The 15,372-nt window shown below is 60.9% G+C and overlaps 1 protein-coding gene across 1 annotated transcript in view; it reads right to left on the bottom strand.

The window, feature by feature from the left end:
- LOC117641250 overlaps nucleotides 1-15,372 on the bottom strand; it is a 166,262-nt gene that overhangs the window by 73,862 nt on the left and 77,028 nt on the right. The window contains exon 2 of the mRNA XM_034378409.1: nucleotides 1,721-1,921. Coding sequence (XP_034234300.1) covers nucleotides 1,721-1,921 — 201 coding nt within the window. The remainder of the gene's footprint in view (nucleotides 1-1,720; nucleotides 1,922-15,372) is intronic.

Below are 15,372 nucleotides of genomic sequence, written 5' to 3'. Positions count from 1 at the left end.
GGTGTCCGTTAGCGGACGCACATCTGTTCACTTTTGCACCGCGCGGCTCGCGCAGCAGCAAGGGGACTGCGCTGAAAGGACGTGCATCGCGCACACATCTGCGCGCGTGCCGCGGCCCGCACAGTGGGCCAGAAGACCGGAGGAGCGGCCAAAATTCTAGACGCGTTTTGAGCTCCAGAGCCGCTCTATAGAACTCGAACCGAACGTGTGACCCCACCAATGGATTGCTCTGCGAACGAGGAATCCATTGGTGGGGTCACACGTTCGGTTCGAGTCCCATTTAGCGACGCTGGAGCTCAAAACGCCTCTAGAGTTTTGGCCGCCTCCACCGGCTTCTGGCCCACTGTGGCCCGCCGTCCTGCCCGCCGGCCTGCCCGGGGCGATGCTGCAGCACTGCTGCTTTACGGCTCACCCCCGCAGTTTTACCCCCTTTGTGCTGATTGCTGTTTTGTGCCGATCGAGTAGTCTCTGGCGACCTGGAGCACCGCGCGGCACCGTGCGGCCAGATGGCCTTCATGGAGGGGGCGGGCGCTGAGTGGTGCCGCCGCCGTCCTCCTTCCTTCCCTCCGCCGCGGGCCGCGAGAGCGCTGGGCTGGCCGTCGAGAGCATCGGGCGCTTTGCTTTGCCGTGTACCCCTATTTGATCGGCGCGCTCCCCGCGGCGCGGTGCGGCGGCCGCAGTCAGTCCTGACAGGTGAGGCGAGGCGGCCCGTCGATTGGTCCACTTTGATGGTCATTACGTGCGCGGCGTGCACCCAGCGCAGCATGCGGGCCCCGCGCCTCGCCACCCCAGCCGGGCCGCCCGCGCCGCCCGCGCACTCCGTGGCCAAACGATCCGATAAGAACATTTCACGCGAGCGGTAAGCTGACAGGGGGAGGCAGTGGCGGGGAAGCCAAGGTAGCCGGCCAGCCTGCCAATAAAGAGCTGGCCGGCAACAACATCGACGCCAGCAAGGACAACAAGAGGCTGGACGGACGGACGGACGGTGCGCCACGCGCCGGGATGACGTATCCCTTCTTCGTCTTGGCGGTGACGCGGCGATACCATCACGCGGTGCGGCGCCAGCTGACCGGCCAGGCCGTCCCGGCGTATGACAGCTCCACTCCGCCACGCGCACCGCGCCGGCGACACAACAGGACCCGACTTAGCTCCGGCTCGGCTCGGCTCACTCGGCTCGCTCGGCTTATCACGGCGTGGCGGCCGCCGTCGCGGTGCATCGTGCGTCGGGGGTGGGGGAGGTGGGGTGGCGGCCCAGGGTGGCGGCGTCGCGACGCCGAACCGAATCGGCAGCACAATCAACTGAGGTGTGAGGATTTGGGAAGATTACGGGTGCAGGCGAGGCCAGGCGGGCACGGCACGGCACGGCACGGCCACGCCGAGGGTGCAGTCTCCCCATATGCACCCCGCGCTGCCCCTACACTGTCAACCGAAAGGTGGTGCGGCGTCGTGGAACCGCCTCCCCGGCGGCAGACAGCAGCACGCAGTGGCGCGGACGGGTACGTGGTACGGTGGTAGGAGGTAGGTTTGAGGTTAGGCGGCCCGTTCGGTCATCACGCTAAAACAATGGCACAGCAGCAGACCGATCCCGAGAGTCGTCTCTGTCGCCATTTCGCTCTCACACGTCCATACGAGACGCCTCATGAGTGTGAGAGACGGCGCGACGAAAGACTCTCCGAAACGGTCGTCAACAGTGGTGTGCCCAACCTGGACGGGTACTAACCTTGCTGCCAATGTCGACTGAGGTGTCTTGAATCATCTTGAACTGTAATCGGATGTTCTCCTTTTGAACAACAGACAGCGTTCGATGATGACGACGTTTGTTTTGAATCGGCGGCCACGAACGACTCACGACAACTCACGACGCTCGGCTCGGCAGGTGGACTCAACTTCGGCTCTCGACTCACACCGCGTGGCTCGTCGCCTGTCGTTCGGGCTGCCGAGCGGCGCGGCACGGCACGCCGTGGCTGGCCGGCCGGCGGCAGGGCTCAGGGTCGCGGCGGGCGGCGCGCAAGTTCAAACTGGTCCCAACTTGTCCTCGCAGGAGAGAGTCGCGAGGCGGGTTTTTGTTTCCATTTAAACCCCGCCGTTTTTCCGCTGTCAATTTCGCTTCACGGCGCCTTTCCTCGCCCTGCCCTCCTTGTTCTTCTTGTTCTTCTTGTCCTCGTCGCCGCCACGCTCCCTGCCCCAACAGCGAAGCCATTGCTTCACCCTTTCTCATGAGCGCGCGCCGTCCACAGCGGACTGATTTCGAGTCCGAGAGCCGCTTTCCGTCGCTCTGTCTCTCTCGCACCCACAAGGGCCGCCCCACGAGTGCGAGAGAGACAGAGCGACGAAAGCGCCTCCGCAAGCCGTGGAGACCGTGCCGGCCGGCGGCGTCCAGGCCGTGCGACACATGGGCACGGTGGGCGCGCGGCTCTCTTTCCCACACCCCCCTTCACCTCCCCCATGTAGCACAACGAGACGGTATTGTTGTTCCGCTCCCCTCCTTTTCTAGTTGACATCCCCTCCCTCCCCCTCCCCCTGCCCCGTGCGCTTTATGAAGGTGGAATGAAACGTTTGGATAAGCAATCCTCACGGTCCGCGGATTTTAGTTTTCACGCCAATAGGGTACTTTCGTAGATCCCTGAACCGGAAGCACACAGACGCCATGTTGGCGGAAGTAGACCCAAACTTGACATGGGAAAGAGACGTTCGTCAAACGTATCGGCCACACTGAAAATAAACATTTTTGATACTTGTTTGCAGTGCATTGTGTTTCGCGAGCAATATTTGACCTCGGGTATAGTTTTGGATCCGAAGAGAGGTTAGTTTCCGGCCAATTTGGCGTCTGCTGGTCTGCTTGCTTCCGGTTCAGGATTCTACGAAAGTACCCTATTGTTACCGGGGGTCTCCGGAAGCGATTTGTGGAATCCGCAGGAAAGGGCCAAGGTGTGTCATTGAAATTTTGAGCGTGCACCGCCGTGTGTGTGTGTACGTGGGTCAAACGTCGAATTTTCGTCGCAACGACTTTTCTCTCGATTGACTGCTGCGATTCTGCGCGGTCGTCCCTGGTCGTCCCTGGTCGTCCCGGCACGTGCCGCAGAAGGTGGTGCCGGAGGTGCGTCGCGTGGCGGAGCGATCATTCGCCCAGTGCTCCCCCTACCTGCATCAGGACCTGCATCTGCCTGCAAGCACTGCAACCACTGTCTCCCCCGGCCGTTGACAAAAGCCTAGCGGTGCACCACTGCTGCAGTCACACATTGCGAGCAGCGCCATCTCTCGGACAAGTGCTGAATCTCTGGCTGGAATGAGCAGCGCAACGAGAAGCCTTTGCGGTAAAACAAGTAAAAATCACCAACAAAAACAACGAAATCGCGGACAATGCGTGTGCGCGATGCACGTGTGTGGCGAAACCGCACTGCTGCCCTACTGGCGTTCTCTCTCTCTCTCTCTCTCTCTCTCTCTCTCTCTCTCTCTCTCTCTCTCTCTCTCTCTCTCTCTCTCTCTCTCTCTCTCTCTCTCTCTCTCTCTCTCTCTCTCTCTCTGTCACGCAGTCTCGCTCGCACAGACACACTCCCCCCTCCACCTAGCGCGACTTCCAACGGAAATTTGCAAATGAATGAACGAATGGGCAGTGGGCCTGCCTGTGGCCGGCCTGCCTGCGGTGGACAGGCCGACAGGCCCGCGGTCTGTGTCAAACGATATGCGGCCGCGGTCACATCCGATCCGATCGAATCGATATATCGATTGGCCTGGCGTGGGCGTTCTGCTGCCCGCGCGTGAGAGAGAGAGAGAGAGAGAGAGAGAGAGAGAGAGAGAGAGAGAGAGAGAGAGAGAGAGAGAGAGAGAGAGAGGATTTGATAATGAATGGAGGCCATAAATTGCACCTCGCTGTCGGAAGAGGACGAGGTGACTTTTGTCGCAGTCTGAAGAACACGAATGGACCGCCAGAGAAGGGAATAATTAATTTAAATTGGTTAGTCGAGTGCATCGCACACGAAGTCATTGTCTCATTGGTTTCACAGTAGTGTAGTGGGTACCTCTTCCGTTCGGGGTTCTAAAAAGAGACGGTGATAACGGCCACAGGCCGGTCTTCGACGAGTCCGTCAAACCCGCCACACTTATCAACAACGCGGTGCAAAGGCCACCTCGTCTCACGTAGCCCTGCGGTGCCCCACCCTTTATCTTCCCTCTGTGGGTGAAGAAACTGTCTGCATTCCTCTCTTTTTCATCCCAAATGAATGGAAAGGGCTTTCTGGGCGGCCGCGTCGTTTTTGGTGGCCGACCTCGCAGAGAACGCTCGCTTCATAAACACGTCAGTGGGGGGTGGCCGACCAGGCGTCTCATTCCGAAGTAAGGGGTGTTTCGTCGCTCTGTCTCTCTCGCACCTGTACGGAGCGCCCCATGAGTGCGAGAGAGACAGAGCGACGAAAGCGGTGCTCCCAGTCTGCAGGCGACCCCGGTGAAAGGCGATTAAAGAGGGCGGACCGGTGAAAGGGGAAACGCTAATAAATAACGCCACTGGGCGCACTGATAACACAGCACACACACACACACACACACACACACACACACACACACACGCAGGGGGGCTCTGCGTCCCCTGGCCAACCTATGATCTCCCTTGTGTCTCATTTTCATCGCTGCCACGCAACACACACACAGTGGTCCGCACATCCAGTGGCGCGCGCGCCTGGCTTAGCATTTGCATCTGCGGACATAAACTGCATAAATAAAGCCAGATACGCCTGACGAAGGTACGACGTTAATCTTTCCGGGGCGGCCGCCAAAGTGCCGATGCAACAAACACTCACACACACACACACTCACACAGCGGCAGAGGACACTCCTTGGGGGTGCGCGCGTAAAAACGCTAGCAGCGCGCGCGGACGACGGCGGGCGTTTCTTGGCAACCTCCGGCGCGCGCGAGGCCAGGCGAGGCCAGGCGCTTGCGAGTGACCCGTCCGTGGGGGGAAACCTCGCAACAAATCTCTGGCAGTAATGCATGTGGCGCTCCTCGCTTCTTATACCTCCAAACACACGGCGCGGCGCGGCGGCGCGGCACAGCCAGTGTAGCGGGCAAGTCGGACGCCCGGTTTGCTGAACCGCAGCCATTTTTGGGCGGCGCCTTGGACTGCTGCCTGAGCACTGTCGGCTCACTACTCGCCCACGACGCGCCAGCGCGCCACACCGGGCAAGGACTGGAGGAGCGCGCCAGCAGACGGATTTCGAGAGTCAGCTTCGTCGCCCTGTCTCTCTCGCACCTCCACGGGACGCCCCGCAAGTCTGAGAGAGTCAGAGCAACGAGAGCGGCTCTCTGAACAAGTCTGCAGGAGCCAGCTCTGCTATTCCTCCCAGTGTGTCCAAGCCTCCAAAACGTCGGACACCGGACACGCGGCTTCGGCCCGGTCCCTCCAGGGCCATCCTGGCTCACCCCGCGCCGCGCCGCACCGGCCCGCCGAGAGGGCCGAGTCGAATGTCAGCTGGACATCACTTGATATTCCGCGGTATCGCCCGTGTTTTATATTCCCTTTTATTGTTATGTAAGGTGGCTGACCAAGGGAGAGGGTACTGCACCACAATGCCGAACCCTTTGGCCCTTTGGAAGGGCAAGGTGCCTGTCCGCCGCCGTACAGTCCGCGATATTGGCGGCGCGGCGCGTCCCTTCCGCCCTTTGCGATGCAGGCCGCTGCGAAAACACGTCTGTTTGCTTAAATAAAACCAACAATAACGGTCGGCAGGGCGGCGGGGCGGCGGGGCGCGGCGGTGTGGCGCCGGGGGCCGTCCGCGTCGTCCGCGCCGTCCGCCGCCAAGAAGGGCCCCGGGCAGTCGGAGGGCAATATCGCCTTGTCCACACGGCACAATAACGCACGCGCGCGAGCCAAGGTACCGTCGTATTGGGGTCGTTCATGGCCTCCAAATGAAAGCGAAGGCTGCCGCCGCGTCGCCAGGAATCGCTGTCCGGCGGCCCCCGCCGCGCCCCGCCGCGCCCCGCCACGCCCCGCCACGCCCCGCGGCGCCTCCCCGTCCGTGATTTCTGGCCACCATTTCCTGTTGGGTGCGACGGCGCGACGGCGAGGGATAAGGAGGGAAGGTCGAATGCTAACAGCCTCTAGGGGAGCGGGGCCTTCAGGGCGGCCTGGCGGCTGGGACGGGACGGGCCGAGGACGGGCCGAGGACGGCGACGGACGCTTCCTGCCGGCGAGGCTGGGCACCGCACCGCGCACGGCAGAGACCGGTCATTACACTTGATCTCACTCTGTATTCTTTTTGAGGGAAACTTTGACCGACGCGCAGGGCTGGCGGGCCTGCCCCTGCCGGGCCGTTCCGCCGGGGGATGCGGTCCGGAGGTCCGGGCGCGCGCTTCGGCGGCGCGAGGGTGGCAGTGAGCTCCGGGCGCAGGAGAAGCAGGCCCCAGAGTCCGGTGACTGACTTCCTCTGCTGCAACTCGCTTTCGCTTCCGCGTCTTTCTTCGCGGGCGAGGGGGAGGGGAGGGGGGGGGGGCAGCAGGTGAACGGCGGCCTCCACTCCGTCACTGCCCAAGCAGTGCCCGGCCCCTGGGAGCCGCCCTGGTCCGGGCCGCCCCAGGCCCTCAAGCTGGCCGCCGTGGATCCCCGAGGACGACTTACACTCGTAACACAGCCCCCTCCCTCCCCTCCTCTCTCCGCCCGCGGCGGAAAAATCCGTGCGGGGTGACTTCCCCTCGCCGCGTATGATAGACAGACAAAACAAGAGCGCCTTACGGCCGCCAGGACGACGGCGATATGAAGAAGGTAGTCGTGGGGGAGCAATCACTGCCACACACCGCCGGTCACGGTGCTGACGTCATCGCTAGATGAAACTTCGCGTTTGGCTTAAACTCTGAGAAAAGTTAAAACTGAACATCAACAATGACAAGTTAGGAAAATTTTGAAAATATTTATCTTGACGAATGGGAAGCGTCAATGCTGCAATGATGCTGAAAATCGTATTTGGAAATGTAGGGCAGTTTGGTGGGCTCACTAAAAAACGAAGTATCGATGCAAACCTGGAGGACGTCCTTCTCGACCTCAATAATGAAGAAGGGAAACGAAGAAGAAGGAGAGGGAGGCTGCGATGACTCATTGTTCCGATTCCAAGGGTGAGCCCTCCATTGTTGACGGCATCAACAATGGCCGGGAAAAAGTGGCGCTGACCATCTATTCATACATAAAGCCCCAGGCAGGGGTGGCGCCCGGCCCGGCCCGCCGCTGCCCGGTGAAAGAGGTGACAATAATCATTCGGCAAGACGCTTCGATCCCGTTGGAAAAGGAGGAGGGGAGGGAGAAAAACGGTGCCAAACAGTTTGAAAGAATTCAATTTTCGGGGAAACCCGAGGCGACCCACTGCTGACGGAGCGTGGAAAAATGAGAATTAGAAGGGGGCCGAACAGGGGCGCAATGGGGCGTGGAGGGGGCAGCACTTGAGGGTTGTGAAAGGCAGCTACACGGGCAATAATACAGCAGTAGCCACTGAAGATATGGCGAGCGAGGGGCTACTTCCCGTATGGAGTGCCAGGCCGTAGGGCGCCGGGCCGGGCCGGCGGGGCGGATACAGAAAGCCCACCTACTCCGCCATTGTTGAAGCCAGGGCCAGAGCCCGCAGGCCGCAGAACGGATGATTGAGATGTGCATTTTATAGGTGAGAGGGAGAGAGAGGGAGCGAGAGGGTGACCTGGAGGGAGCCTTTCATGGTCAGGATGCATTAGCCGGCCGCTTCTGGCTCCTTGGCCATTACTATGGAAGGCCGTGAAAGCGCTGGTATTGGCTCTCCACTTTACACCAGGCGGAGTGGCAGCCTTCAAAACGGTTTTGTGTGGGTTGAAAGTTGGCGCGGGAAAAGACCAAGGATTCCGAAAGCTGTGCCTTTTTTGGAAATGACTTTTGGAAGTGGGGATGTGCACTCAGGCCTTGGAGGCGACACCACTACTGGACACGCGGGGCGGAAGCGACTCTGCCGTCTGGTCCACCGCCGCCACTCCAGCCCCCCCCCCCCCCCCAACCGAGTCGACAGACTGGACTGTCCACTCGTACGCTCCATACGGCTCCATTTTGAAATATGTCCACATTTGTATACCCAGGGAAAGTTGGTTGAAAGTCGTAAAAATAATACATGTAGCGAAACAGGAGGAGCAGCGGTCCTTCCCTGGCCGGTGTCCCTCCCCCTCCTCCCCCGCTCCCCGGACAGAGTGGACCCAAACGTCGGCTGCGTCCGGAGGGAGGCGGCGCCCCGCACCCCGCGCCCGCCGCGCCCGCGAGGACAAGGACCGCGAGCACGGCGCGCACGCAGCCCGGGCGGAGACGGACGAGCGGAGGGCGGCGCGCTGGCGCCACCGTCGGCGGCCTGCTGCAGGTGGCCGTCGTGGCCGCCCTCCAGCGCCCACTGGAAAACGGAAGATGCCTTTGTCTTCGGAAAGCACGGCGCTAATGAACACGAAGTCCGGCCGGAGTGGAGTCCTCCAGGCCGCTGGACGGACGCGCAGTGTCCAGTCCACTGGGAGCGAGCGCCACGCCACCTCAGGACCTCAGGGCGGCCAGGCGGCCGGCCAGGGCGTCCGTCATATTGAATATTCACTTTTTATGGCGCAGCGGGGCGGGCGGAGGACGGCGGTCAAGACAGGCGGGCCACTCTTTCTATCGAGATGCCACCACCCCTTGGTCGCCTTCCGCCGCCAGGCCCAGCCAGGCCTCGCCTCGCCTCGCCGCCGCCCGACCGACCCATTGTCCACTCCCCCTTTCCGTCATCTTGCGCGGAGCGGAGCGCCGGAGCGCAGCCCAAATTTTCTTTTCTGTGAATATGTTTGTCCGGCCGGGGATCTTCATATTGAAAGTGGACGCCGCCCGGAGTCGCCGGAGCGAGCGCCGCGCCGCCCCACCGGCCACCTACGGGAGGGGACACTGCCAGAAACGGAACCCAGCGGCATCTCGAAGAGGCAATGCATTAGCAGATATGAAGATGCGAATTTCAGGGTGAACCTTCTTGACGACGAGGTTCTTTTCGGACACTCCAGGCCGTCCACCCGGTGGTCCAAGACCGCCGCCCCAGGCAGAAATACGCCCCTTTCACCTTTGACAAATACGTGGAATTTTCGTGGAGGCCGCAGCAAGACCACCCTACCTCGCGCGGCGCTGCGCGGCGCAGCCGTCCGTCTGTCCACGTTATTACTGTTATTGTGGAGGCGCCGGCGGACATCGGCCTCGAGGCCACCTGAGGCAACGACACCGGGGAACACACTGCCAAGGCGATGGCCTCGCCGCTTCTTTCATTCTTCCTCCGTCCCACCCCGTCAACCCCGTCAGCCTTCGCGCCGTGGAGGTAGGCAGCCGCAGCCAAGTCGGGGCACCTGTGTGTTGCGGGCAGGTATCACGTGTGTGTTTCTTTTGTCTACAGACGGAGAGAGAGAGAGAGCGAGAGAGAGAACGTCTTTCTTCTTCTTCTTCTTCTTCTTCTTCTTCTTCTTCTTCTTCTTCTTCTTCTTCTTCTTCTTCTTCTTCTTCTTCTTGTGTGCCCCGTGAACCGTGCGAGGGCCCCCCAAGGGTGGCTGGGGCCTGGTCGCGGGGCATGGGGACGCGTAGAGAGAGGGGGGGGGGGGGCTGATGCTTTTAGGGAAATAGATACTGTGTCTCTCCTGTAATGTCCAAAGAAATATGCCGGGCGGTGAAAGGTGGGGGCCACGGGGCGCCACGGGGCCCGCATGATGTAAAGGGTTTCGGCCCGGCTCGGCACGGCACGGCAACGGCGCGCGAAAGGTATCGGACACACACACACACACACTCAAAGGGGGGAGGAATAAACGGGCTTCATTTTTATTCGCTTCTTCGGGAGTTTGTGCCTCCTGGCGCGCCGCCATCCCGGACGTGGCGCGCTGGAGGAGGACGCGGAGGGCGCGGCGGCGACGCGGGCGGAGAGGAGAGACCTTCGCCGCCCAACTCGCTTTCCGACAGTGTCCGCGGCCGCGAGGACCGCGAGGGCCGCGGGTCCGAGAGCGTCCAAGAGAAGCGCGAGCGCGGCCCAGGGTGCAACTACCACGCGAATGCATGCAAGGGCGGCAAGGCCCGTCAGCCAAAGCGACCACCACTGTACACTGCGAGAAAAAACTACAGAGAATCCTGTTATTTTTTTCACAGCGTCGCTCTGTACCCAAAACCACAGTGATCTCCGTCTTTTAAAAGACGGAGCTCACTGTTGTTTTTTGTGTTCATCTCACTGTAGTCCGAGCGGCCCATGCCACATCGGACGGCATGGTCAAAGCCTCATAGGTCACCGTTCGGTCACCCGAGACTCACGGGCACCTCAGAGGTCCGATGACGATGGGAGTTTTAACCTAGGTTCATATTCTTGAAAAGTTCATCAAGACTACCGAATGATGCAATTCTTGGCGACCCCTCGTTTTGCCGTTGACAAATGGACTCGAAAAGGGGTTGCCGGCGGGGCGGTAAAAGCCCTTCGCCCCGACTCGTTTTCCCTGAGGTGCCCGCGGCCTCGAGGACCCGAGGTGCCTATGAGGCGTCCAAGCCGTCCCGAGTGGAGGGCCGCTCGGACGCAGTGAGAGCCAAAAAGGGTGAGCCCGTCTTTAATGCTGCAAGGCCTGCAGGTCGTCAGACGACGCGTACCACATTAACAGGATTCTTGTAGTTTTACAGCGTGTACGTGGGCCCTTCCATACACGCATCACATCTCTCTCACCCCCACACACACACCACCCACCACCAGCAGCATTGCGTTTCGTTATTATCACCGCTGCCGTATATTGGCAGTGTGGCGGGCCGGGGCGTGTGTGTGTTGGCCATTGTAGGTGACCGGTGTGCTTTGTGACACTGATGCATTGGCAGCCCGCGGGCACACTCACACACAATCCCGCGCGAACACAGGGGCAGCCCGCAGCCGCCCCGCCGCCGCGGCCACCACCAATGGACCTTCGCTAATCTCTATGCCGCTCGGCCCGTATGAATAACCAGCACACTTTCACCGTGAATGGCAAAGTGCGGCCCGCCAGTGTGGTGGCGACACGTGGGCCGCCTGGGCCGCCTCGGCCTCGGCGCGCGGACTGCGCGGTGAGCGGCGTGAGCGGCGCGGTGAGGCGGCCAGCCGTTTGATGCATTAGTGATGAGCGGGGCTGATTGTGTGGTGGGGAGATCAAAGCCGCGGCCAGGGACCAAGACTAAGAGGCCTTTTGCCAGGTAAGTGCCGTGCCGCGGGGCCTGCCAGGGTCTGCCAGGCACTGCTGCAGGCAAGTGGCTCCAAAATTAGCGCGACTTTTGCCGCCGTGGAGCGCCGAGCCGGAGGGTGGACCTGCTGTCGAAAAGGAACTTTGGAAGGTCCCTAGAGAAAGAATGTCGCTGAGATTCAACCTAGGCCCATCCATACCTCTTGAAGCGTTGCGGTAACGACTTTCAGGCACGGTAAAAACGCTTTCTGGGAATCCCAGGAATCTCCTGGAAACTCCCATACCTTATAACATAGGGCTCCTGGGAATCTCAGGTTTCGTTTTTACCTTGAGTGTAATAACTTTGTTTTGAAATTCGATCCCGGCAGTGCAAAACCTTTGTGGCGTTCACGGTTCGCGAGAAATCGACGCCCGAAAATTGGATTTTGTTGTGGCAACAGTTTCAATGATGAAAGGCCGCCATAAACGGAAATGCACGTAAAGCGGTTTGATGGCGCCCTCTGGCCGAGTCGTTGGCTCTGATTGGTCGACACTGCCGCCGTGGTCCACCGCCGCGGCCTGCCCGGCCTACCTGTTGACGACGCGTCATAAAGTGTAGGCCCATCGACATTGATTGCCTGCAGGCCGACAACGCGTGAACGGCCATTATCTGATCGGAACATTGGAACATTGTGTCGGCCGACGGGGCGAAGGGGGCAGTGCTGGTGCTCGTGGAAAGAAAAGGTTCAAAATCCCGTTTTTATTGTTTTAGTCCTGAGAAGGTAGTCAAAGGGTTCCAAGGAAGTCAAAAAATAATACTGGAAACGATCAAGTCCTATTTGGAAAGACTACCCTATAAACTTGCTGCTGGGAGTAGTAAACGTGTCGTTGTTGTTTTGGTACCTTTCAGCGGCCTGCGTTGCCATCATCAGAACGAGTACACCCGAGTGCCCCGGAAGTTGCTCCCTGCCATACCTGAAACAAAAGACGAAAAGGAACACATTCACAGTTTGCCAGTTGAACCCGCGGCGGCAGCACCGCCGACTTTTGCATCCCCCGCCGTAATCCCTCATGCGGGGCACGTACACAGAGAGGCCCAACAACGTCAACATCCGTGCGAAGAGACGTTATTAAAACACGCGGCCGGTCCAAAAAGGAGAAGGAGGAGAAGCAATAAAGCACGGCCAGGAATATAAAGATGAAAGCGAACGAACGAGGGGCGTAGATCGCTCCAAAGTCAACTCCGGGAGACGAATGAATGTGTCGAGGAACAAACGCGACGTCTAATTCATTCAAATGCCGCGTTTTTTTCCTCCCCCATTTGACTGTGCCGCGTGCTCCGCATAGGTGCGCCGAATCTGGCTGCGCTGGACGCGGTTTGCCGGGCAGAGAGACGACAGGAGATGGAAATAAGCGGGCCGCGCGGGCCGAGCCAGCCAGCCAGCGCTTTATGAGATTTTCATCAAGAATGCAAATGAGATGGAAAATTACTTCCCCTGTGTAGTGGACTGCGGCACATCGACGCGAGCGAGGTGCGGGCGGTGCGAGCCGTGCGAGGGCAAAGGGTCAGGCGGCAAACTGGCCAGAACTTGGCGCTAGCAAGGGGTGACCCGCCGTAAAGTTTTGTGTACAATGATTGTGTGAATGTGCAAGAATGGGTAAGATTTCTCACGTTTTTGCCACACATGTTGCCTACTTACAGGCGTTTTTGCCACCTGAATGTGGAATGTGGTCAAATTTTGTTATGAACGTGGGAAGCTGTTGCCCAACTGTTGCTCCCTCGGCCACTAGTCAGCCTTACAGTGGACCGCAGGGTGCTCTCTTTCTAAACGAAAACATTCTGAACCAAAAGAGCTGAATCAAACGCAGGATACTGTATAGTGATTGTTCTTTCGAAGGGGATTAAGCCTTTTCTTGGCGGCATCGAGGCCGGGCTCCTGGCCCACCACGCTGCTGCGGTTGACGGCCGGTGTGCGGTCGAGTGCGCCATATGTATGCATGGTGATCTGTTTGAGGTGGCGCCGGCCGGACGGGGGATCCGAAACACGCGGCCAGGCCGGGCCAGGCCACTGCGCGGCCCAGCCTGAAGCCAAGCACTGTCGCGTGGTGATGCATCGGCAATGATTTGGCCCCGCCGTGGCATGGCCGGTGCCGTGGCGTGTCACGCCAAATGCACGCAGCACGCACGTGCGCAGGCAGGTTGGGTCGTGCGCGCGTGGCGGCTGTGGGTGGCCAGGCCCTGGTCCGCCCTGGTCCGGCCTGGTCAGGGGGCGCTCGGGACCATTTCGGCGCGGTATTACGGCAATTCATTGCAGTCAGTTGATACTGGGGTCCGCCTGTCCGTCTGCCTGTCCGTCCGTCCGTCCGCCGTGAGGCAGCGCGGCGGCGCAGCGTCATGATGACTTGTCCAGGACGCGCACCTCGTCCGTCTCCCTGATACACTTTCACTTAACTGGAACACGGATTGATGGAGGCGTTAGGCGTTGTCCCGTCGCTCGCCGCGACCTCACTTGTCTTCATTCGGGCGGAGCGCGGAGCAGGCGGACCAGACCTGGACGCCGGAGCCTCCGCTCCAGGCTGGAGGCGGCACACTGTGGAAAACAACCTGCTGCAGGTCACCTCCCAGGCCAAACAAGGGACAATTTTGTCATTTTCTGCAACTTTGTGCATGTTTTTGCCTAGTTTATGTGACCTTCGGCCCGACTAGGTTTTGAATTCCATGGGTTCTCCAACTCGGTCCGGGTGAAACCTCCCCGGGACCACTCCGGGGCCCTGGATTCATCCATCCTGGACAGCAGCTGCCGTGCAGGGCGCGGAGTGCGCCGCTAACCTGGACCATCCATCCCGGCCGAGTGCCGCTGCCGCGCCGCCGCCAGAGTCTGGACCTGGAGCCGAAAATGCTCCATCCGGCCGGAGGTGTGCCATGCATCGAGCCTAAGGCCCGCTGACGGAATAAGACAAATGTTTCGGCAGTGGCAGGCGGGCCGCGCCACGGGCAGCCGGCAGGCAGGGCTTACCGGCGCCAACTAATGGTGCAGGTCTACGCCGCCGGCCCTGCCGGGCTTGGCCCCGCTTGGCCCACTGTGACCAAGGGTGCATATCATTTCCAGCGGAGCAAGCGGGGCGGGGAAAAGTTTGGATCACTGCATCGGCCTTCCGCCAGCGCGCTGTCAGCCGAGACTCGGCCCGCTTTCATTAATTTCCACACACGCACGCAGAAGGTACGGCGGCGCGCAAAGACGAGCCAAACAAATTTCCCCGCAAGATTTACTGTGTCAAAACACGCGCCTCCCACACCGGGCCGCGGGGCCGCCCAGCCCAGGGCCGCCCGTGGAACATCCATCGAAAAGGCACGGCCGCACGGCCTGGGAATAAGAAAGCAAAACACCAAACAGGAAGAAAGAGAGCGGAGCGCCAAAAAAAAAAGTTGCATCGCGAATTCTCTGGCAGTGTGTGTGCGGCTGCCAAACAGACGCCTCCCCGCCCGGCCGGCCCCGCCAACCTGCTCCTCGTCCAATACCTCTCGCTCTGCCTGGATCCGGTGCCCCCCCCCCTCACCTATCAACCCTCTCCGGGGCCCACTTCTTCGCCGCGGCCCCACGGGGGACTTCCCCGTGCAACCCTTTCTCTCTCCCTCCGCTTCGTCGCCGTCCTCGCCGTCCTCCTTGTCTCTTTCTCGTCCATTTTCGCGGAGCCTCACGTCGCGGCCCACCGGCGGCAAAGGGTCGGAGCGTGGCGCTGGCTGGCTGCCTGGCTGGCCGCCCTGGCTGCCTGCCTGCCTGGCTGCCTGCCTTGCCTGGTCGCCATGCAAAAGAAACGCTCCCATTTGTATCCTTCTGCTGCGAATTCGTGCGCAGGGCACGCCGGTGAAGGGCCGCGTCCCGGAGGGCTGGAGCGGGAGGGGGCTGGCTGGCCAGCACGGCGTCAGGGGCCGCCAGCCCAGCCAGCCCCGCCAGCCGAGCCCCGCAAGCCTCGCCGCCCCGCCAGCCCCGCCAGCCCCGCCAGCCCCGCCAGCCCCCGCCAGCCCCGCCAGCCCCCCAGCCGCCGCCAGCCCCGCCAGCCCCGCCAGCCCCGCCAGCCCCGCCAGCCCCACCAGCCCCGCCAGCCCCGGAGCGGCCTTCGGGCCGGACCGGCAAAAAGCACGCCGCCGTCATCGAACCGCGACAATTACGGTAATTGCAGTGTACAGGCACTGTCCAGACAGTGTAGGCACTGCATGCACGCGAGCG

This window comes from Thrips palmi, unplaced genomic scaffold, assembly GCF_012932325.1.
Source record: "Thrips palmi isolate BJ-2018 unplaced genomic scaffold, TpBJ-2018v1 HiC_scaffold_15, whole genome shotgun sequence".
Taxonomy (NCBI): Eukaryota; Metazoa; Arthropoda; class Insecta; order Thysanoptera; family Thripidae; genus Thrips; species Thrips palmi.
This window is presented reverse-complemented; position numbering and strand designations above follow the sequence as displayed.